The sequence below is a fragment of the Coffea arabica genome, chromosome 4e (genome assembly GCF_036785885.1).
Source record: "Coffea arabica cultivar ET-39 chromosome 4e, Coffea Arabica ET-39 HiFi, whole genome shotgun sequence".
Lineage (NCBI taxonomy): Eukaryota > Viridiplantae > Streptophyta > Magnoliopsida > Gentianales > Rubiaceae > Coffea > Coffea arabica.
The window spans coordinates 47,608,900-47,630,249 of record NC_092317.1 but is presented as its reverse complement, the minus strand read 5'-3'; the positions used below and the strand labels follow the sequence as shown (position 1 = coordinate 47,630,249).

At 33.7% G+C, this 21,350-nt stretch overlaps 3 protein-coding genes across 3 annotated transcripts; 1 reads left to right on the top strand and 2 right to left on the bottom strand.

The window, feature by feature from the left end:
• Window positions 1-1,012: 1,012 nt before the first annotated feature.
• On the bottom strand, window positions 1,013-4,757 carry LOC113741172 (uncharacterized). The gene is made up of 2 exons (XM_027268652.2): window positions 4,400-4,757; window positions 1,013-2,935 (listed from the first exon to the last, which is right to left on the bottom strand). The coding sequence occupies exon 2, from the start codon at window positions 2,867-2,869 to the stop codon at window positions 1,382-1,384; it is 1,488 nt and encodes a 495-aa protein (XP_027124453.2). The 5' UTR covers window positions 2,870-2,935; window positions 4,400-4,757; the 3' UTR covers window positions 1,013-1,381.
• A 5,740-nt stretch (window positions 4,758-10,497) lies between these two features.
• Window positions 10,498-11,978, bottom strand: LOC113741439 (uncharacterized). The gene is made up of 2 exons (XM_027268967.2): window positions 11,746-11,978; window positions 10,498-11,142 (listed from the first exon to the last, which is right to left on the bottom strand). The coding sequence occupies exons 1-2, from the start codon at window positions 11,872-11,874 to the stop codon at window positions 10,699-10,701; spliced, it is 573 nt and encodes a 190-aa protein (XP_027124768.1). The 5' UTR covers window positions 11,875-11,978; the 3' UTR covers window positions 10,498-10,698.
• A 587-nt stretch (window positions 11,979-12,565) lies between these two features.
• Window positions 12,566-18,089, top strand: LOC113741118 (probable polygalacturonase At1g80170). Its single transcript, XM_027268599.2, has 9 exons — window positions 12,566-12,700; window positions 12,916-13,065; window positions 13,978-14,133; window positions 15,227-15,244; window positions 15,338-15,545; window positions 16,248-16,329; window positions 16,627-16,735; window positions 16,913-17,026; window positions 17,853-18,089. Exons 1-9 carry the CDS (start codon window positions 12,566-12,568, stop codon window positions 18,087-18,089), a joined length of 1,209 nt encoding a protein of 402 aa, XP_027124400.1.
• The last annotated feature ends 3,261 nt before the right edge of the window (window positions 18,090-21,350 follow it).

Here is a 21,350-nt window from a genome sequence, read left to right as displayed (position 1 = left end):
TGAATTTTGTAATAGTTCATTTCCATTAAATTACAAATAATCATCCTTACATTTACTTCTAAACAACATATTGGGGGGTACAACTGAAAATGTTTTAGAATTGTATGGATCATAATAGGGGCACAACTGAAAATTTTTCAAATTTGCATGGGTAATAGTAAAATTATTTGAGAGCAGTGGGGCTCGTGCCCCCAGTGCCCGAATTATAGATCCGCCTCTTGGTGCTGGCTTTTTCTCTCACGATAAGGAGCAATCTCTCAACTTTAGTTTTCTTAAATCTTAGTCACTCCTGTCTACATACACATAATTATAGATCAGTGCACTTCAAACTGATTCTAAGAAAGATCTTAGGAACAAAATTCCAGTCCAAACTGAACTTCCAATTTGCACGAGTCCTTGGTATCTTCCTCTAGCCAGCCATTTCATCTTCACGATTATTAATAGGAAAATGTACACAAACAAGTAGTCGATGGGGCGTTGATCTTTCAACTTTAATTGGAATAGTATCATCCTTTAAAAAAAAAAAAAAAAGTGTTCGGCCGTTTCGATTCCTCTATTTTGATTTGAGACATTGTCGTTCTTTAACTTTTATTGTTGGATCAACTTGGTCCACCAACTCTTTTATTAAGCCCCTTAAAGAGGGGCTAAATCGTCAATTCATTGTTCAAAAATGATTAAATTTTATTACTCTATAAATAAATCCATATACATTATACAAAATGCGTCGGGGAATTTCACTTCTCTTTAAGCAAGAGTCCATATACAGGATTTAGGGTTGGAATATGACTTGCATTTTTTTTTTCTCTCACCATAAAGAATAATTTGCCTCCCTAATTAAATCTCGTGTCACTTACACTTTCATCCTATGTATACATGCATCTATACACGTACCTATGTCCATATGTAACATATTTATTCTGTTAAGGCTTCAATATGCATAATCAAGAACCCAATTTGTTATGGGACCTTGCAGAACAGCTAACACAGTAACAGAAGTAAAACTTCCTGCAAATAAGAACCATAAAAGCAATCATCTGCTAATACTAGCAAAATGCTTAGCTATTTAGCTAAACATCATAGTTCCTGTCACTGGCAGCACACCAAATTCAAGTAGACCATCTACCTTTACACAGCATCCCTTCAAGTAGATCAAAAGTAGGAAAAGACTATCACTAAAAGCTTTTTCTGCATTGGCTATTCTATACTAATTGCTACAGATGATAGATCCCACATTTACAAACATAGAGAAAGACTACTGCTATGTTGTCTGATTATCCACTCCTGGAGGCTGGAACTGCGATTATGAGCCTGAGTAGCAAAATGTGAAGGTATCTGAACAATTCGGGTTCTTGCAAAAGGCATCTGCTCCTTTTAGAACTGTTCATTCTACCAGCCTTTTCATTTCAAACTTGAATGCCAGCTTACCAAGTTGATCTCTCACCTCCCAGCAACCGACGACGGTGTACAGCCCATCGTAGACATATGCGAGACCCTTCCCATTGTTAATTCCTAAGGTATCAAATGCTTTAAGAGTTTTACGACAATGAATGACCCTCACAGGAAAATTGTCAACCATGTTGTTCTTCAAAGCAAGGTTCCCCATAACCATTTTTTGGTCCCTGGGCTTCTTATTTGTAACATTTGGATTCCCCCCTTCACCTGTGTAGATGAATACATCAGAAGACTTGGTGACATTTTCATAACGACCCGAGTTCACAATGCTAATTGCATAAGTTTTGCTGCCAAATCTAGCATATGAAATACCACGAAAAAGTTGGTGATGTAGGCCAACTACAGCAAGTTCAGCCCTAAACTGAAATTTAGCACCAATTTCAATACCAGACACATTTCCAATATTTTGATCAGTGTTGATCCACTTTCCTTCTCTCCTCAGAATCATTGCTGCCTTTATGCAATTACGAGCAGTAGCATACGCTCGGCCCTTCAACCCTTGGTTTTCTTCTCGCCGAAGTTGTAAGTATAACTTTTCAAACTGCTTCAGTGCCTCCAACACTTTGTACTGACTACCAGAGACACTACTAGAACCTGAGGCAGGAGATACACCTGCAGTCAAATTCAGTTCCAAATCTCTAAATCCAGCTCTAGCCATTTTTAATGCAGCTTTACTTTTCCTCAATTCCATAAACTCAGATCCCCCACCTCTTTTATCTCTGTTTACCTGACTAAGTTTGTATTGAACTTTGACCACATTTTCAAGACAGACATCCTTATGCACTTCTCCCGAAGTGGCATTCCTTTCCTGAACTTTATGTTTGCTCTCCCCCTCCAGAATCTTATTTTTCTGAGTCGATGACTTTGGTTCTAACCGAGCACTTCTATCAGTCAAAACCCTGGACTTAGAAGAAGAGAAACCATGCAGGCCTCGATTGCCTCCTGGCAAATACTCAGATTCAGAAATCTCTTTTCTGACCTTCTCAAGTGGATGACTACTAGGCATAGGGTGGCATGATGTTGTTGCACTTGCACCACTTGCATTAAAATTTTGTGACTTAGCTTCCTTCCCTAGGACTTTCATATTGGTTGAAGACAATTGTATAAGACGAGCATAAGCCTTACCAGACAGAATTGGTTTCTTACAAGCAGCTTTCAAATTATCTTTTCCAACAACTCTTGAAGGTTTAGCTGGTAGAGCCACAGCACATGGAGTTTTGGAATTTTTCATGATCTGCAGAGGCCTGTGTTGAGGATTTAAAGAGCCAACTTCAGTGCGCTGGAGATGAGAGACATCAAGCTTAGTACTCTTAAAGAGGGGACGATTTCCCTGATAGTGATAACTGCCACTTTCAGCCACTTGCTCTCTTCCCAGGTACGATTTCTGAGGATTTCTATAAGCTAAAATGCTTGTCATGGCTGACAGAAATCTATGCCAATCTTCCAACAATTTCTCACTAACAGGATGGCAACTGTGCAAGAACTTTAGCCCAAAAGAGAAAAACACAATCAATGACATTCAAAATAGTAACCAACACAATTACAGCACATGAAGATGTATTAGAAAGTACTAAGCTATCATGATCAATCGTTCAAACATGAAGTTTAATTGAATGCAATCAGGCCAGTTGAATGCGTTGCCCTTTCCAAAAAGATCATATTTTTCCACCAAATTACATAAGTATTAAAAGCAAAAAATAAACTACCGACACAGTCTCCTAGATCAAAGAGTTATCCAATAACAATTTGTCCAGATAAAAATATGTCTAGATTCAAAAAGATTGAACACAAATGACGAGAGCATTTTTATTATTATAATTGTTTTTGAAGAGGGTCAAAACAGAGAAAACATCTTCACCTACTTATAGCTTTGTACTCAAATTAACAGCTTGTATTTCTTTTTTAGTCAAAACAAAAAAATGCAAAATCAGGACTTTACCAACCAGTATCCCATTAATCTCAGGCCACAAAATTCTCACAAAGTGAAAAATCAAACCATTTATCCTGTTAAATTTCAAGAAGACCACACTAAGAATCTTAAACTATCCTACAACCTAACACCCCCCCCCCCCATGCGGGGGGCAGGCGAAAAAATCCCCCAGCCCCAAAAAATAAACAAGACAATCCCAAATTCCGTCATCCAAATTGGAAAAGAAATAAAGAGCATTAGTAAAAAGAAAAGAAGCTGAGAGCCTTCTCTTTCTCTGTTCCAAGATAGGACATTTTGACTAGTTTTCAGTTTCCAAAAATTTTCCACAAATTAGGACCAAGGTTGGATTCTCATAATTCTGATTAAACACGTAGTCACACACAAATTCAAAAAACTATCAAGACAAATTGACTGCCACAAACACTAAAATGACTTTTCAATCAACATGGTACGTATTATTCTGGAAACAAGCAAAATTGAAACCAACTACAGGGACCAAGGAATCACTAATGATTATAACCAAGAAGACAAAGAACTACAGGGACCCAGAAAAAGGGAAAAAAACGAAAAGCCAAAATCAGAAAATTTTACTGGGAGCAACTTACAAGTTACAAACAAGAAAACTGCAGAGCAAAAAACGAAATTTCCCAAGAAAAATTACAGGAAAAAGGCAATAATACAGAGGAATAAGAAAAAGGTTGTAAAATAACAAAAAAATGGACCAAGGAAGTAACTAGTGTGAAAATGCCCAAAGACCCAGAAACAACAACTACAAAAAATGCCAACTTATAACCAAGAAAGTTAAAATTGCAGAGCAAAAGAAATTTCCCAAGAAAAATTACTGGAAAACGTAGAAGACACAGAGTAACAGGAAATGGGTTGCAAAAACAAACCAAAAATGTACCACAAAGAAGACGAAAAATGCTAGTCTAAGCAAAAAAAGAGTGCACGAACATTTTGCAAACACCACCACCAAAATTTCAACAAAACAAAAAGGGTTTGTAGCCATAAACTTACTTGAACTTCTGGGTACGGTGATCTTGACCAAGAATGTGAAGGCTGGGGAAGTTCAAGAGTCGGTTCTTTTTTTTGGTTCCATTTTTCCAGGTAAGATTCTCGACTATGGCGGTTCTTCACTTCTTCCACTAAGCCATAGAGGGCCCACTCACAAAGCCCAGAAAAAGAAACCACCCCGCCAAAGGCGGTTATCGTGCTTCAGACTCAATTACTCTTTATCAGCTTTTTCACTAAAATTTCACTAGTAAATATTTACCCAAAAAAAAAAAAAACCCTTCTCATGCTGCACTTTCAATTTTCACTCCCTACAGAAGTTGAGACTTGGAAGCGAGATCTACCGGCAATGAAGGCTCCGTCTGTGGAATTGTGGTGCAGGTGGCTTTTTTGAGCTAAAGCGGTGCAAGTCTGTAAAAGTAAAGCAAGAAATTAGATCCAAGAGCGTCATTTCCTTGGGAGGGTCCCGTTAAAGAAATGACATAATGCTGGCCCCACTTTTCCATCACTTTTTTTTTTTTTTTTTGTCGATACTATAGACATGCAATTATTCTATACTACAGGCAGGAATCTGAAAAGATCCAAAGAAAATGGGAGGGATTGAACCATTTATCAACCCAAATGAGTGCACTCATTTTGAAAGCCACTTTATGTGGCCTGCTACATTTTTGTGATCAACAGTAGAAGACAAGAGATTTGATTCCTTGACCTTCCACCCCATTAACTTTAATGGTGGCCACTGAGCTTGTTCCCACTTTCCCAACATAGTAACCTCTTTTGGGTAGAAAAAAGTTTGAGTGGACCATAGACTACTTAGCTCACACATCAGCAACGAAATTTAATTTTCATTACGATAACTCTTAACTTTTTTTTTGGGATAATTTCATAAACCTCCCCTGAGATTTTATGAAATATCACCTAGCTCCCTTAAGATTTTTAAAATTTCACTTAGCACCCCTTGAATTGATATTTTGATAACATTGGAAGCCCTTCTAACCAAAAGTAATATTAAAAATTCATGTTTGAGGAGAGAGATTATTTTAGTGCCTTTAATACCCTTAGACTATAAAAAAAATGACCATTTTACAAACCAAGGAAAAAAGTATTAAATTGGAATCATCTTAAAAATGAGGAGATGAAAATTGATAAGATTTTATGTTACAGCCAATAGTCACTTCTACAGTAGGAAGAAATAGTAAAAGCAATTACTATTTTTTAAACCATTTCTACAAATAGAACCCTTCATAGTATTGAAGGTAATTAGTATGTAAAATCATATATTTGAACAAAAAAAAACTTAGTAATAGATGAAATTCAACTTCAATATCATACAAAAAATTTACTCAAAATAAATAGACTTTTTTTATGGGTGTGAAATATGAAAATTTATTATAGAAAAAGTCAGAATTTGAAAAACAATTTAGAGTTTCAATTACTTTATTTCTCTTGCGCTCTACATGAATAGGAATAAATAAATAAATTTGTGAAATACCAAAAAAGGGAAAAAATAAAAAGAACCTGTAGCTATTCTTCTCCAAATGCATCGAATATTTCATTGATTAAATCCTATATTTCATTAATATTTGCAATTCAATTATACATACATATATATGTATGTATGTATGTATGTATGTATAGACATTGTTAAAGAAAAGTAGGAAATTTAAAGAAAGAAAAACAAGTTCAGAAAATTTAAATATGAGGGTATTTTTAACAATTTATCACCTTTGATATTAGTATATGGCCCTACTATCACTTCAAGGGTGCTAAGTGAGATTTTGAAAAGTTTAGGGGAGCTAGATGATATTTCATCAAACCTCAAGGGAGGTTTCTGAAATTATCCCTTTTTTTCCGGTAGAAAAAAGTTCAATACGAACTATAGGTCACTGAGACCTCCCATCGAAAATGAGACTCACGATATTTTATAAAAAAGAAAGTGACCTATATTTATCAAATTAAACCAACTTATATTGGGATAATTTCTCCGAATATTGTCATAATTGAAAATTGTCAGAAAATTGGTGTCCTTGGAAGATGGGTTCGGAATTAGGGGTCGCCGCATCATTAACGTGCGGCTTCTAATAAAAATACTTTTAATTTTCATTTATTTTGGGGTTGCTTTAGTTTTTTTTTTTTTCAATAGCTTCGCCGCCCATCACATGAGCGGTGACTTTTTTTAAAAATTTTACAAAAGCTTCGCCGCTCATTTCAGGAATTTATCTTTTTTCCATTCATGAGCGGCGAAGGAACTTATCTTCTTTCCAAAGTTTTTTATCTTTTTTTTTTCCACGTCGCCACTCATGTCATGAAAAGCGATACATTTCTTTTATTTTTTTAATAAAACATAACCGCGACGAAAGTAATTTTTTTCAGAAAACCTTGCTTAATTAGGGTTTAGAGTTTAACATTTTACATGAAACCCTAATTTTCAAGCCCTCACAGTGTAACCTTTTCACCCTAATTTTAAAATCAAAATTCCTAAATCGTATTACTAAAATTCTATTATAAACCAGAATTATCAAAAATTTAATATATAATATTAGAATTTTGTTAATTTTATAAATTTAGATGATAATCAAATTGCTCTTAAATTACTAATAAAATTTGACTAAGTCATATTTTTGAAATTTTTAATGTTAATGTTAATTTAAATAATAATAAATAATATAGCATTGAACAATATTCATAGAATGTAATAATGATAATAAATTAGGCTTAATCAAGATTTAGCGTTTAACATTTTACCTAACATGAAACCATAATTTCCAAGCCCTCACAATGTAACCCTTAATATAAACAATGTAACCCTTAAAAAAATAAAAAAAAATTGACAGTCAGGAAAATAATTTTTTTATAAAAAATTAATAATAGGCTTCAGTGCTTTTTTTTTATTAAAAAAAATAATTAGAGCCATAGTTACAACCGTTCTTTAGATGGTTAGGTAGAATGGATGGTAGGAAAACTATCGCCGCAATTGATATCTGCAGTTTTACTTTAAAAAAAATACACTGTTCAAATTTTTAAAAAATTGCTTTTTCACTAAAAATTTTTTTTTTTTTGGCCGCAATCTGCGTTAAAAGAAACATTGAGGCCGCAAATCAGGAAAATAAAAAAAAAAAATTTGACGCCGCAAATGAATTGAAGAAAAGTAGACGCCGCAAACAAAAGGTGGACGCCTCAAATTTCATTTACCGGGTCAAGCTACTGACTCATGCTCTTGGTGCAAGCACACATGCATAGAAAACACTACTCTATTCTGTTAGTTGCTAAATTCTAAGGATGAAAATATGAACATTAAAGAAAACAAAGTGTGCTAATTATTAGATTGTATCAAAAGTTCCTACACTATCTTACAAGCAAATCTAAAACAAAAATTCTAGCGTAAGACTTTGCATACCTCCCGGAATTCACTTTGTTTGGATTGAAATGATTTCAAATAAAATAATTTGCTTTACAAATTTCAATCACTTTTTTATCTCACATACATCATATTAAAAAAATGCTATAATAATTATTTCAAATAAATTATCCAAATAAACTCCTATACAATCACTATATCCATGTTCCCAAGAAAGTGATTCAAGTAGCCTTGCATTGCTACTTTTGATCTGTCAGACATTGCATTGCTCCTGAGCTATTCACGGCCAAATTTTGGGAAAAAAAAATGTGCGGTCCAGATCACTTCTTGTTCACAACGTGTATAGGACCCACAAAATTTTGTACTAAAATTATATGTTGTGCAAACAAAATTACGCCGTATGCAAATAAAGTTACGCGGTTCGTCCTGCCCCTTGTCCGAATTCTGCCGATGTAGGGCGGGCCGAATAATTGGTAGGGCAGCACTTGCCGACGGAACATCTCTGAACAAAAGGCGTTAGGAAAAAAAAAATTGAACAAAAAGTACAAATGCTTCGCACTCATCTGATGAGCAGCGAAACATTGGGAAAAAAAAAAGAGAAAATTGGCTAGAATAAAGGCAGCCAAAATAAATACAAATTAATAGTACTTTTATTGATAGCCGCATTTTGTAATTGCGGCGACCCTTAAATCGGAACAACACCTCAAATCACACCACTTTTCGAACAATTTTTTATTTTAGCAATATTCTTAGAAATTCGTCCTTATATTGGCATCCTGACTCTACTCATTGCACGTTGGACTAAGGGCAAAAAAGTTTTTCTCAACTCGAGTTAATTAGAGGTAGCTAGGGCTTGGTTGGAGGAGAGGCAGGAAGCAACCTTTCTTAAAAATTCAAGATCAAGATTTGGTTAAAAAAAAAAATGTAAGGTTCAGGTTATATCTTGTATATCATATTTGTATATCATGTGTAGAATTCACAAAATTTTATTCTATAATTATATATTATTAAAAATAAATTACATTTTTTACATTTTGCTTAAAATCGACCCGTTTCCTGACAACGATTTGGACCCATGTCCTAGTTGGCTTTGAGTAGGGCTGTGCAAAAGCCAGTGCCAGTAAAGGTTTGGTGCATTATTTTCAAAGATCTTTTCAACGATGCATTATTTTAAGGGATAATTTCAAAAACCTCCTTGAGATTTCTCATAATATCATTCAGCTTCCTTAAAATTTTTAAAATCGCACTTACCTCCCTTATCAACTTGACAAAACTAAATATTTCTATCAAATGTCACAAATTGATAACATTGCTCTTGCTCTTAATAACTATTTAACCACAAAGCCAAAACAAAATAAAATTTTGAAACCAAAAATTGTAAATTAAAAAAAAATAAATTGCTAGCTAATAATGGTTCATATTTCTTTATATTGGGGTCGTGGTAGAATAGCAAATGACGTAGATAAATTAAAGTTAATCAAGATCAACCACTTAGGAGGATTTTGGTGCATAACTAATACCTTAAAAAAATTTTGTGCATAGTTAAGTTACAATTAAGGAAGTCAAGATATATTTTGGGAAAATATGTTTTAATTCATGGTGCAGTTTAAGTTGTATTGAAAACTAAAATAATCCCTTCATATGTGTGAATTTTTCAATGTGTAAATTTTGCTTTTGCTCCAATACAACTAAAATAAATAGTTTCCATCAAGAAATTTACACCTTATAAAAATCTGACCTTATTTTATTTTTTATTGTTGTTATAAATTTCATGAGTAGGATGACACAAGGGTAGTATTGGAACAAAAAGTTTTATCTTTCTTATATTTTCTCCAAAGGGGTTAACATGTTACAAGAAATGTCAATCCAATAGAGATAAGTGAGATTTTAAAAATCTTAGGGGAGCTGAGTGATATTACGAGAAATCTCAGGGGAGGTTTTTGAAATTATCCCTTATTTTAATGAAAATTGTGTCTTAACAAAAATTTGGAATCCGAGAGTTGTTGATTATTCATTTATTTTGATTTAATGTTCAATTATTACAAATTTAACCAGTGTAACCAAAAGAATTGTTTGGCTTTATGGCGTTAGACCACCCTCAAATTTACACTTTGCTCCTTAATGTAGTTTTGACGGCAACAGTGCTCACTTCTTAGTTTGTTAATTATCAAAATTAAGGACCCCTTAATTTTGTAATCAAATTGCCTGGCTAAAATTGCCATTAACTTGCATGATCAAATTGTGTGAAAGGACTCCTTTTTCTTTTCCTTTGTAGAGTCAAAATCTCCTTTAACCAAAATGAAATGAAATGTCCTTATCGATGTTCATTTTGGAGAAAAGGATCTAGTGCGGTTGGAGTTTGATACGGTTCAGTTCGATTGTTATACTTTTTATATTACTTGATGCATAATTACATTAAATTATTGTATTCGAAATAAAAGTAGTGTACTTGAATAAAATATTTAACATATATTCAATACAACATCTTGATACTGAGTACAATTATACTGAGTCCGTGCCCCTCTTTCTCCATCTTATCAATGCATCTACCCCACCGGTTTGGCCGGAGAAAGAAAAAAAGAAGAAGCTATTTTAAACGTCAATAAATCTATTGAAAATAACTTAAATGTTCGCCTTGGGTTGTTATTTCTACTTCAACTCTAAAAGCAAAAAAATAAAATAGAAGAGACATGACGATGATGCAACTCAAAAACAATGGCGAGTTGCTCCTTGAATTGTGCAAGTATTAACAAATTGGATCTCAATTGAGCCCCATGATCATATTACTAATTATTACCCAGAATTTCACGTTAGGAGTAAAAAAAATTGTAAAGGCAGCCCCTAAAGGGAACTAATTGTATTTGGCCAAAGATGAAAATATAACAAAATAAATTACCAAAACCTTTCCCAAAACAATAGTTGTAAGCTACGTACATTAGAGAAGTTCTCACTCGGCCTCTTGTATCCCACCCAAAAGTACGGCTCCAATGAAAAGCCCAGCACTAGCAACCCCAAGCGCACCAGCCACCACCGCTTGCACCGCCACGAGGCCTGCGGAATCATCGGGAATCACCACAATGGCCACAATGGCCGCCACCAAAATCGGCAGTGCCGCCGAGGCTAAGTCGGACGGCGAAGACCCGGCAGCCTTTTCCAGTAAGCTAAGCAGGCCCAAATCCTCTGCTTTGGAAAATAAGCCCAGTTTCTCTATAGATGAAAGCGTGATGCCAAATTCCTCAGCCTTTGACAACAATCCCGCCTTTTCCACATTGCTTAGGACTTTGCTCTTTTCCAACTTCTTGTACACATCAAATTCTACTTCTTCGCTGCCTTCATAGAAGATGCCTGCACCAAACCATTTTTTTTCCCATTTGCTATCGTATTTGTTTACCTGAAAATCAATCACATTCCCAATCTGAAATGCATAACTTCTTGTATTTTCAATTTTTTTTTTAGTAATTTGAACATGTTCATATAATAATTTAGGTACAAAAACATTTGTTTACCAATTAAACTACTTTATTCTTATCTTTTTCAAGCTTCTTCTTTTTCTTTAATTACCATTCTAGCAAGTTATTATAGAATTGCCATGACCTCCACCACAGATTAATAATCATAAGACAATTTTTTTTTCCCTTTAATCATAAGATAATTTCCACTATAAACAGTGGTTTACCCAGAAATTGATATATTTTCTTATGAAATTTTTAAAAAGATGTTGGCTTAATAATTCAAGATGATTTCCAATTGATGTTCGCAAATAATTAAACCAAATTCATTGTTATTAAAAAAATCATTTGGGCTGTACACAATTTTCTTCTTTCCTTCCATCTTTCTTCAGAATTGAAATTACTACATGCTAATCTGAATTTGCTTGTGTCAATTGGCGGAGGAAAGTTTAAACTACAAAGTGTAAGCAAGAAGAAGATTAAAATTGAATATTCAATCTGCTAAAATTTTGCATAACAAGAAAGGGAAATGGACCTCTAACTACCTTTTGTGGCGTTGCCATTGCTAGAAATCTTGGGGCATAATCACCGGAAAACCGATACAGAGGCCTTAGATTAGAGAGATTAGGCCGTAAACATCTCAGCTGAGCAGCAGCAGTACTTGTTACAGCCATTACAGACTGATTCTGTCCCTAATTCTTCTCCCTCAATTTTCTTCCCACCCAAAAACTGCAACCTATTTTTTAGAGCCCTTCTTGTAATTTTCCCTATATGGTCTGAGTTTTGGTTGGACTCAAATAAAACCAATCTTTTTGATCAAATATTACGGACCAATCATAGGATATCTTGCCCTATCCAGACAAACCCCACTCTTGCTTGCGTGGACCAATCATTGGAATTCAAGTGCGATGTTTTCGAAAATAGGGACCCGGAAAAACATAATTTCTGGTCATATCATATTACTAGGTAGTTGGCACTAGTTGTTAAGGACTCAACTAGTTCTTTACATAGAATTCGCTTAGGTATCTCTCTCGTCTCAATTAATTGATCTAAAACAAAGAATAGAAATCCGGAAAATGTTCGTTTGATGCAGGAACCCTTTTTTCTGTTTGAGTTATTGTATGAACCCTTTGTTCTTGGAGTAAGAAGAATTTGGACGCCAGCAATTCTTGTACAGACATGAGAATTGAAGTTAGTCATAGAAATTACAAGCTGTTTTTCTAGTTTAGTCTGTATAAGATATATCATAGTAGATTAATTATGTGGTCATTGATTTCTAGTGTTGATTAAAATACTGTGCTTAATTACTCGAGTGTAACATAATTTTTTCTTTTCTTTCTTAATTTGGTTCTTAGTAGGGCTGCTATGGGATTTTTTATCCCGATATTGTTTGCAGCATTTGTTCTCCCTTCCTCGGTGGTGGCACAATCTAATTCATCATTAGTGTACAATGTTCTTGATTATGGTGCAGTTGGAGATGGCTACAATGACGATACCAACGTAATGCTTAACCTTTTGGCACAGCTCTTTCTCTCTCTCTCTCTCTCTCTCTATATATATATATATATATGTATGTATTCAAAGTGGTTTTCATGCTATTATTTTGCATAGGAGAAATAAGAGTACTGATATTAGGAGATAGTATAAAGGAAAAAAATGAAATAAAGGGGATGAAGATTTGATATAATTTTGTCATTTTCATGATGATTTTTAAGGCTTTCAAGCATGCATGGGAAGCAGCATGCACGTCCTCACCAGATTCATCTTCTTCTGCTCCAACCATGCAAATCCCTTCAAATACAAGTTTCTTCATTCAGCCGGTGATCTTCAGAGGCCCCTGTAGATCGCCAATCATCAATGTTGAGGTAGTCAACTAAAATGACAATTAAATTCTTTTATTTTTACTATAATTCTTTGTTTAAAAAACTCAAAAGTAGATGTGTGTATATTAATAAGTTCCATATATATATAGGAGCAAAATGTGGATCCTTCTTGCGCCACAATGCAATGAATTGGATTTGAAAATTGAATAGAGGATCTAAAATTGGATTTTGGTGTCTTTGTAATTGTGATGGAATTAATCTTCTCCTAAAATGAGAGCATGACCTACTTGTTTAAAGAATTATGTTCAGACTTACTTTTTTCAGTTCAGCTTGATTTTAGTTCTCGTCTTTGCATGTTTATGCCTGTTTAGGCCGAAAATATTTCGATTAAAAAGTTCATAGCTTAATTCTTACCTTTTTTTTTTCACTCTTATTCGTTATCTTTTGGTGGATGACATGTTCTTTGTCTTTTTTTTTTTTCTGTCGAAACGATAACTTCATTTGTATAGTGTAAACTATATAGTTTTTGAACAAAGGTTCAATAAAAAAGGACAACTGTCCTACAAGCTATTTTGGTGCACTAGCACCGAAGAAGATTGGGATTTACCCATTCCTCATCCAACCAAAGATCTAGAGCGTAATTGCTCAATGTAGTAATACTATCAGTCTTACTTATGTTAGTAAAAGAGAAAGAACACCAAGGATGACATGTTCTTTGTCAAGTTTAAAAAGATTTTAGTAATAAGTATCAATATCGGTAAATCATTAAAAAGTTGGATTCTCAAAAATTGACAAATAATTTGGGACGCAGGGAGTAATTAAATTGATAGTGCATATGTGATGACGGTTTAGGGTAAGGATGAAAAAAAGCCTCCAGCCTAACGTTAGTATATTGTATGAACCCTAACATGAGTAGCAATTGATTGTATTACTCCAAACTCATTTTCTCTGCAGATAAGTGGAGAACTTTTAGCACCTGTGAACCCTACAGACTGGAGGTGCATCGGTGGCTATTGTGGGATGTGGATCCACTTCAAAAGTTTAAGAGGACTTAGACTGTATGGTGGTGGCAGAATTCATGGCCGTGGAGAAAAATGGTGGCAAAAGCTTGTAAGAGCCACGCTCACAATAATAAGAATATTCTTTTTCTTATCTTGAACAATTAATCACTTTATATGTCCTCGTCAATAATTATGGGAATAAATAACAAACCTTGCATAAAGACAGAAAATAATTACTCCTTTTTTTTTAAAATTAAATGTCTTTATAGTCCCCAAAACCTAGCTCAGGTGACAGAGGCATTAGATCATAAGAGTTTGATTCAACTCTTAAACCCACTCACTTTCACCTTCTCTTTTTATAGGGTTCGGAGTCTCCTTTAGACTAAAAGCAAAAAACAAGAAAATTAAGCATGCTTATTGCTGTTTAGCTTGATGTAAAAAGTGTTATTTTTTATTTGATTTTATTTTTTGATATAGAAAGTGTTATGTCTAGTGTAGTCTAACATCTCCACCCCCTTCTCCGCCTCCTCTCCTAATAAAATATGAAAAGGCAAAGCATTATGTACTCTCCAATTTAATAAAACCATGGAAAATAACTTAAGCTTTAATGGATTCATTTCTCTTCTTTACTAAAAATGTAACTAAGTCAGAAAACCACACATAAATGACAAAACCATCCATCAATTACGTCCTTATTTTTGTTCATTTTGATATGTGGAAGTGTTGTTGGGATGCCTTGAATCAGGACTTTGACCTATGACAATTCGACTATGTTGCGTTTCGCTGATTCGTTCCAAACCCTAATAAAATCTGATTCCCCCAAAATTGTTCTAGTGTTCTTGATTGTTCTCTTGTTTTGTTGCATCTATTATAACAAGTGTTATGGCTATATTAGCTAGTATCTAGCAAAGATAGAAGTGCAATGCATTTTGGCAGAGGTATCCCAAATAACTTGATGACACGGTTAAGTTTTACCGTTTTCAGCTATAGAAATTAGATTTTCATGTTACTACCCAAAATTAACACTGACCAGTATGATTTTGGAAGCCTGTTACAGTTTTTTTTTAATTTTATTTCTAAGGGAAGATTTTCTAAGTGCTGTGAAGGAAGAAACAGCTCTTAAGTATATCCGTTGCCTTATTTTTCTTTCAAATTGCGCAATATTTCTCATGCAAATTTTTTTTCTTTTTTTTCTCCCACAGGGTCGCAGGAAGCCAACTGTAAGTTTCCATTCTTTAACATTCACAGGAAAAACAAATATTATATACCATCACCCAAGTTTCTTTTCTTCTTTTTGTTTTTTGGGGTTGCAGGCTTTGGAGATTTCAGACTCGGATGATGTTCAAATAACTAGTTTGAACTTCAAGGACAATCCTAAAATGCATCTGGTCCTCAACAATCTAAGATCAGTTTCTGTCTCAACCATACATATTGATGCACCAGCAGATAGCAAAAACACAGATGGTATCCATGTCACGGGTTCCACAGATGTTTCCATAGACAGTTGCAAAATTAGCACTGGTATTTTCTTTTCTTTTCTTTTTTTTTTTCCTATTTACATTTACATGTGCTTCAGAATATTAGGCTCCAAGGTTAATTCCACTTTGCATCCTTCAACTATATCCAAATTTTCATCTTTGGTCTATAAACTTTAATATATTTTAATTCGAAACCACTCATTTACACTCCCTTTTTCGTACCACTCAACTCATCCATTTCTTGAATTCAATTAGTTGTTAAACATATATAATTTAATCAATTTAGCAACTTAATACTTTCAACACTTAATTTTTAAATTTCAAATTTCAAACTTTAGTCTTATCAAATGGGCCTTATACTTTAAGAACTAAAGCGTGATAGATTTTATACTTTAGGAACTATAATGTGATACTTCAAGAACTCAAGCAAGACATATTTTCTACTTTAGGGACTAAAATATCTCATTTTAAAATTTAGAAACTAAAATGTAAATTCGGATATAGTTGAAAGATGCAAAGTGATATTAACCTCTCTCGGCTCCATGTAGATTGGCTACCAAGTGTGAATTAGCATATCTTAAATTAGTTCATCTAGATTATTGTGGGAAATTCTTTAGTGATCTTAAGGAAGACACTTTAATTACTTAAAATATGTGCATAAAGATGATTAATCCAATGGCAAATTGGCAAATTGTTGTTGACTTTATCAAACGAATTCATGCAAACCAATTTAATTGATGGGCAGGCGACGATTGCGTCTCAATTGTAAATGGATCTGCAAATGTGAGGGTTACCAACATCTTTTGTGGCCCTGGGCATGGCATAAGGTAAGAATCAGTTATTTCCTTACGTTTTTCGAGTTGCAGTTTTTCCTTTTTTGGAGCTACATATATTGCTTAAAGTCAATTGATTTCACCCATTTTTTTTCTTTTTGTGCTAATTAAATGTTTGTTATGTGTTCTTGTTAACTTTGAATTTGCTCTAATCTAGAATAAATTGAATTCTTGAACATCCTTGAAGGTGGTTTTGAAAACAATTACATATTGGAACCTACAAAGAAAATGCTTCTGAAATTTGCATCCGACCATTTTTTTTTTTGTTGTTTTGGCCAAATCCCATTACAGTATTGGGAGTTTAGGCAAGCACGGTGCAGAAGACAAAGTTGAAAACATCTACGTTAGTGATGTTGTGTTCAGAAACACAGAGAATGGTGCTAGGATTAAGTCATGGCAGGTAATTTGTGTTTTCCATGATTAAATTCAATGCATGGTTTGCCAATTAAGATGTTTTTTTTTACTGCATTTTTTTTGTGATTTTTACTGCTATGTAGTACATGTTTAATCTTTTCTTATCAGGGTTCATATATTGAAACATAACACATGATGATGAATATAAATTGGGTTCAAGCAGGGTGGCAAGGGTTATGCAAGAAATATAATCTACGAGAGAATAACGTTGCAGGATGCAGATAATCCCATCATCATTGATCAATTCTACTGTGACCATGAAAAATGCAAAACTCAGGTTAGCAATTTCTTTTGTGGATTGTTTCACATACTTTTAGTATTCATCATTGTACTTATAATATGTATTTAGATTGTTTCATATAATTTAAGTATTAATCATTCTACTAATAATGTCTTTCTTTTTTTTTTTTATGTATTAGTGCCACTTTGCACTCATGATGTTGCTATGAATTTCTACATTTTGCTTTAATATTTTATTTTTGGACATATCATACCCTATGATAATTATTTGTCAATTGTCCAAACCCTGACATATCTCTGGTTGCTAGTGAAACTATATGGTAAATTGTTTAGAATGCAGGATCTTGATAACTTCCACATAAAAGCTTCAAGTTCAATATTAGGGGAAGGGGGCCCAAGTTTTAGGAAATTTGATTGTTCTCCTAGAGATGATTAAAGATTTTTTTTTCCCAAAAATGCTCTTTAGAAATTTAAATTGTTGCCCTCACAAAAACATGAAGTTTTTAGCTGTCATATGTTTAGATTTAGATATGTTAAAATCCACCCCCTCAATATGAATTTTCTAATTCTGTCTATCTTGGCGATATTAAATTCATTGGCTCCATTTAGATTAGCTATTTTTTGGGGGTGTTTTTAAAAAATTTTACTATAGCAGAGTTTTTAAAGTATATTTTGGGATATTTTTAAACATTAAAAAAAATTTAGACTACTTTTTAGAGTATTTTTAAAAAAATTTTATAATATTTGAAAAACTAGTTTTTTAAAAAAAATTTTCAACTTTTATTACTTTTTCATATGTAATAGCAGTGTGTAAATGTATTTTTTTTTTATTGCATCTCACTTTATTCATGTTTTGGCCGTAGGAATCTGCCGTGCAAATTCATGACATCACATTTAGACAGGTGATTGGAACATCAAAGAATAAGGTAGCGGTGAAATTAGATTGCAGTGAGACAGTTCCCTGTAACAATATAATTCTGAATGATATTTATATTCTTTCAAGTGAAGATCAGAGTACTACCACTTCCGATTGCAAAAACGCTCATGGAACAATTCAAGGACGAATGGTTCCTAATCCATCGTGTTTGACACAAGTGTAGTAGATCTTCATGCTATAGAATGGTATAGTTGAACCAAACCTGGTCAAGGATAGGATAAATGCCACCCCACTTTTGCACACTCTGCAAGTTTATCCATTGAAATTAGTACAATTTTGTAGGCCTTGAACAATCATTTTCCCTCCTTGTTCTTGTTGAAATGCATTGATGATGGCCTCTAATAGTTTTTTCACTTCCAACAAAATCTTTAACGTGCCTAGATAGATAGAATGATTAATTTCTTCCGGATGAATATCAATCCGTTACTTATTGAACAGATGATCTATGATTTTATCATCTATCGGTGGATTCAATTCATTCGATAACTAGGAAAGGTTCTTAAGAGTCCTATAATTGAGGTCGGAAGTGGGAGGAGCGAGAGAGAACAAAAAGTCTATATGATTTTATAATCCTTACAAGTTGTCTATCCAAATTGCTAGTTACCAGTGATGGACTCATTTCGAATAGCTGACCTGCCATTGTTGCCAATATAATGCACGGGACAGGGTTTATCCAGTGCGCATTTTCAGATAGTGATTACGGATTCTCTTGTCAACAATATACTCCCTCCCTTTTTTTATAAGGGACGTTTAAGAAATTTGCTCTTAAGTACTTTTATCTATCATTGTATTATTCCCATGCAGCATTAATTATTTTTTCACAATTTTACCCTTTTATCTCTCTTTTCCATTACAGGGTTCTTAATTACTACTCCTAGTAATTATTGCTTCTCTCTTTACTTTTGGCCTAGTAAAACAGCACCATTTAGTACTCTAGTGAGAGAAAATATGGGTGAATTGGACAATTAATGAGGGTACAAAAGGAAAGTAGTGTATAGATTTAAACAATGAAAAACTTTTCTTAATTGGTGTGCAAAACCTTAAACGTCAGTTATAAAAAAAGGGAGGGAGTATATATATATATGATTAATTTTTCCTACATTGATAATGTATACACTATCAGCATTGGATGAGTGACAACTATGTAAAATTTAAATTTGAAATTTAACTTTTACACACATGTCATGAATCAAAAAGTAATAATATATATACTGTCAGTGTATATAAGATTTACTCATATATATAATGCATTGCTAGGAGCAAGACTCAAAACCCTAGTTCCCATTAAACAAAGTGTTAGAACTTTTTCAACTGTGCATAGCTTTCATTGGTCTCTACCTTCATCTATCATCAATTGGAATATCACAAGAAATCAAGTCACCAACACAACAGCACAAACAAATTCTCTTTTTTGGTCTTATTGTGAGAAAAGGCAAAAGAAAGAAAAGATGGAGTTTACTTATTTAGTCTTCAGGGAAGAGAAGATAAGGGAGTACATCCGGAAAAGGCAAAGGAAATAAGAGTTGGAGTTCTCATTTCACCAATTTTTCTATAACTTTCTCGGCCTTTTGGCTAGGATCAAGAGTAGTTGGATGTCGATTTTCTTGGAAGGAAGTTAGAAATTCCCTGCTCATTTATTTATTGCCCATAGGACAAGTCAAATCCTGGCTACCAACTGATGGTGCAATGTCCCTCTCAATTCATTGATTTGGTATCCAATCAAATTGATGGATTAAAAGTAGTTATTTGCAAGTACACTGGTCAACCAAACAAATCTCCCAATTAATTTTGGTATATATAAAGCGTGGAATTTGATACAAAGATAATGTTATTAAATTAGTTTCTCCATGGCAATCCGTCTAATGAGCTTTTTTCTTGAAATTTCCATTTTCAATAATTACAAAGTAGGGTGAAATTACAAGGTGTTCAATTGGCCTTTGGAGTATTTGGCTTTCCCCAGTGTAAAATTTTAACAATTTCACTCCATAATTAAAGCGTTAAATCTTTGAATTTTGGAGACAAAATTGAACAGAAACCACTTTTTTATCTTTCATCTTGTGTGCCAAGAATCCACAGTATATTAAGTGCAGGATGCGAACATATATGGCAGCAGGCATTTTTCCTTGGATAATTTTTACGTTTTCCGTAAACACATTTTTCAATTACTTTTTTACGTAAGATACATCAAATTGTTACGGTACATTTTTCTATAAAAACTCAAAAAAAAAAAAAATAGCAATCCAGACATAGTGATCCATGAGTTTACCAAATTGTGAAGCAGGCTGAAGGAATATAGTTGGAAGTAACGTGCCGTTCCATGCTATAAAAACCACAAAGATAAAGCCACCAAGACTTTTCATCCTTGGTTGGAACGCTAAGTTTCAATGCTAGTCGCTGTCCAATACAAAAGGGATTCCATTAATTCAACATTTATCCTAGAATCTATTCTCAAACAACCATTTTCTTAATTGGTTAATAATTGGTTGGCTAGCCTTTTGCTTTCTGCGAGGAAAATAACAACAATGTCCTACATTGCTCGAGGAAAATAATAACAATGTCCTACGTTGCTCTCATGACTTGTCCTTTTTTTTTTTTTTTTTTTTTCCTGACGTAGTGGATATCCGAGATTCGACGGATTATATTTCTGAGCTCGACTATTTTCATTCCGCTTGTGCCCCACTCCTCAGAAGACACGAGACGATAACAGGGATCGGACCCCGCTCTCATGACTTGTCCAATGGTCGACTATTCAATTTTTGCTGTTGCATTTCAATTTGATAGATTATCCCCCACAAAGTCCTTTCCTAGCTACAGCTTTTTCCTTGAACATCACTTAAACTTTGTTGCGTACCAATCATTCTTGGGTCTTGACTTATCCTGTGGTTGACTTCATTTTATGGTTGAAAGACTTGGCAAGTCTTATCTTAATCTAAATTTTAACGTGAGAAAACGATCAATCCTTTTCTAGGACGAAAAATCATTAGCCAATGCAACTTATTCAAACCAAATCTAGATTGATATTTTCTGGACAGTATTATTCAAAATTGTATCTCTTCTCGTGGAGGATTGTGATAGGTGGTAGAAGTAAAAGGGATTGTAAGTAAGAGATTTTGAATTTAAATCTTTTAATTTATTTTGTTTTTTAACCGTATTCCTATTCAAAAGCTCGAATCTCTTGCTAGAATGAATATGTACATAATGTATAAAATAAACCATACTTCAAAATTCAAAATGTTGTTGGTCATCATGTTTGAAAATTATTTTATACATTACGTAGATATTGTACTCTAGAATTGGTCCTGAGCGCCCTGAAACTTGTTAGCGTACACACGGTATACTTAATATTCATATTAATGCACACGCTGACATTTATTTATTACACTTGAAATACTTTTTAAAATTAACTTCATGTTTACGAAAACGA

Excerpts from the sequence above, each read along its gene's own strand:
- LOC113741172 (XM_027268652.2), bottom strand. The coding sequence starts at position 2,869 with ATGACAAGCATTTTAGCTTATAGAAATCCTCAGAAATCGTACCTGGGA.
- LOC113741118 (XM_027268599.2), top strand. The coding sequence starts at position 12,566 with ATGGGATTTTTTATCCCGATATTGTTTGCAGCATTTGTTCTCCCTTCC. Across the intron at positions 13,066-13,977 it reads CGCCAATCATCAATGTTGAG|ATAAGTGGAGAACTTTTAGC; the intron begins GTAGTCAACTAA and ends TTTTCTCTGCAG. Across the intron at positions 17,027-17,852 it reads ATGAAAAATGCAAAACTCAG|GAATCTGCCGTGCAAATTCA; the intron begins GTTAGCAATTTC and ends TTTTGGCCGTAG.
- LOC113741439 (XM_027268967.2), bottom strand. The coding sequence starts at position 11,874 with ATGGCTGTAACAAGTACTGCTGCTGCTCAGCTGAGATGTTTACGGCCT. Across the intron at positions 11,143-11,745 it reads CAATGGCAACGCCACAAAAG|GTAAACAAATACGATAGCAA; the intron begins GTAGTTAGAGGT and ends ATTGATTTTCAG.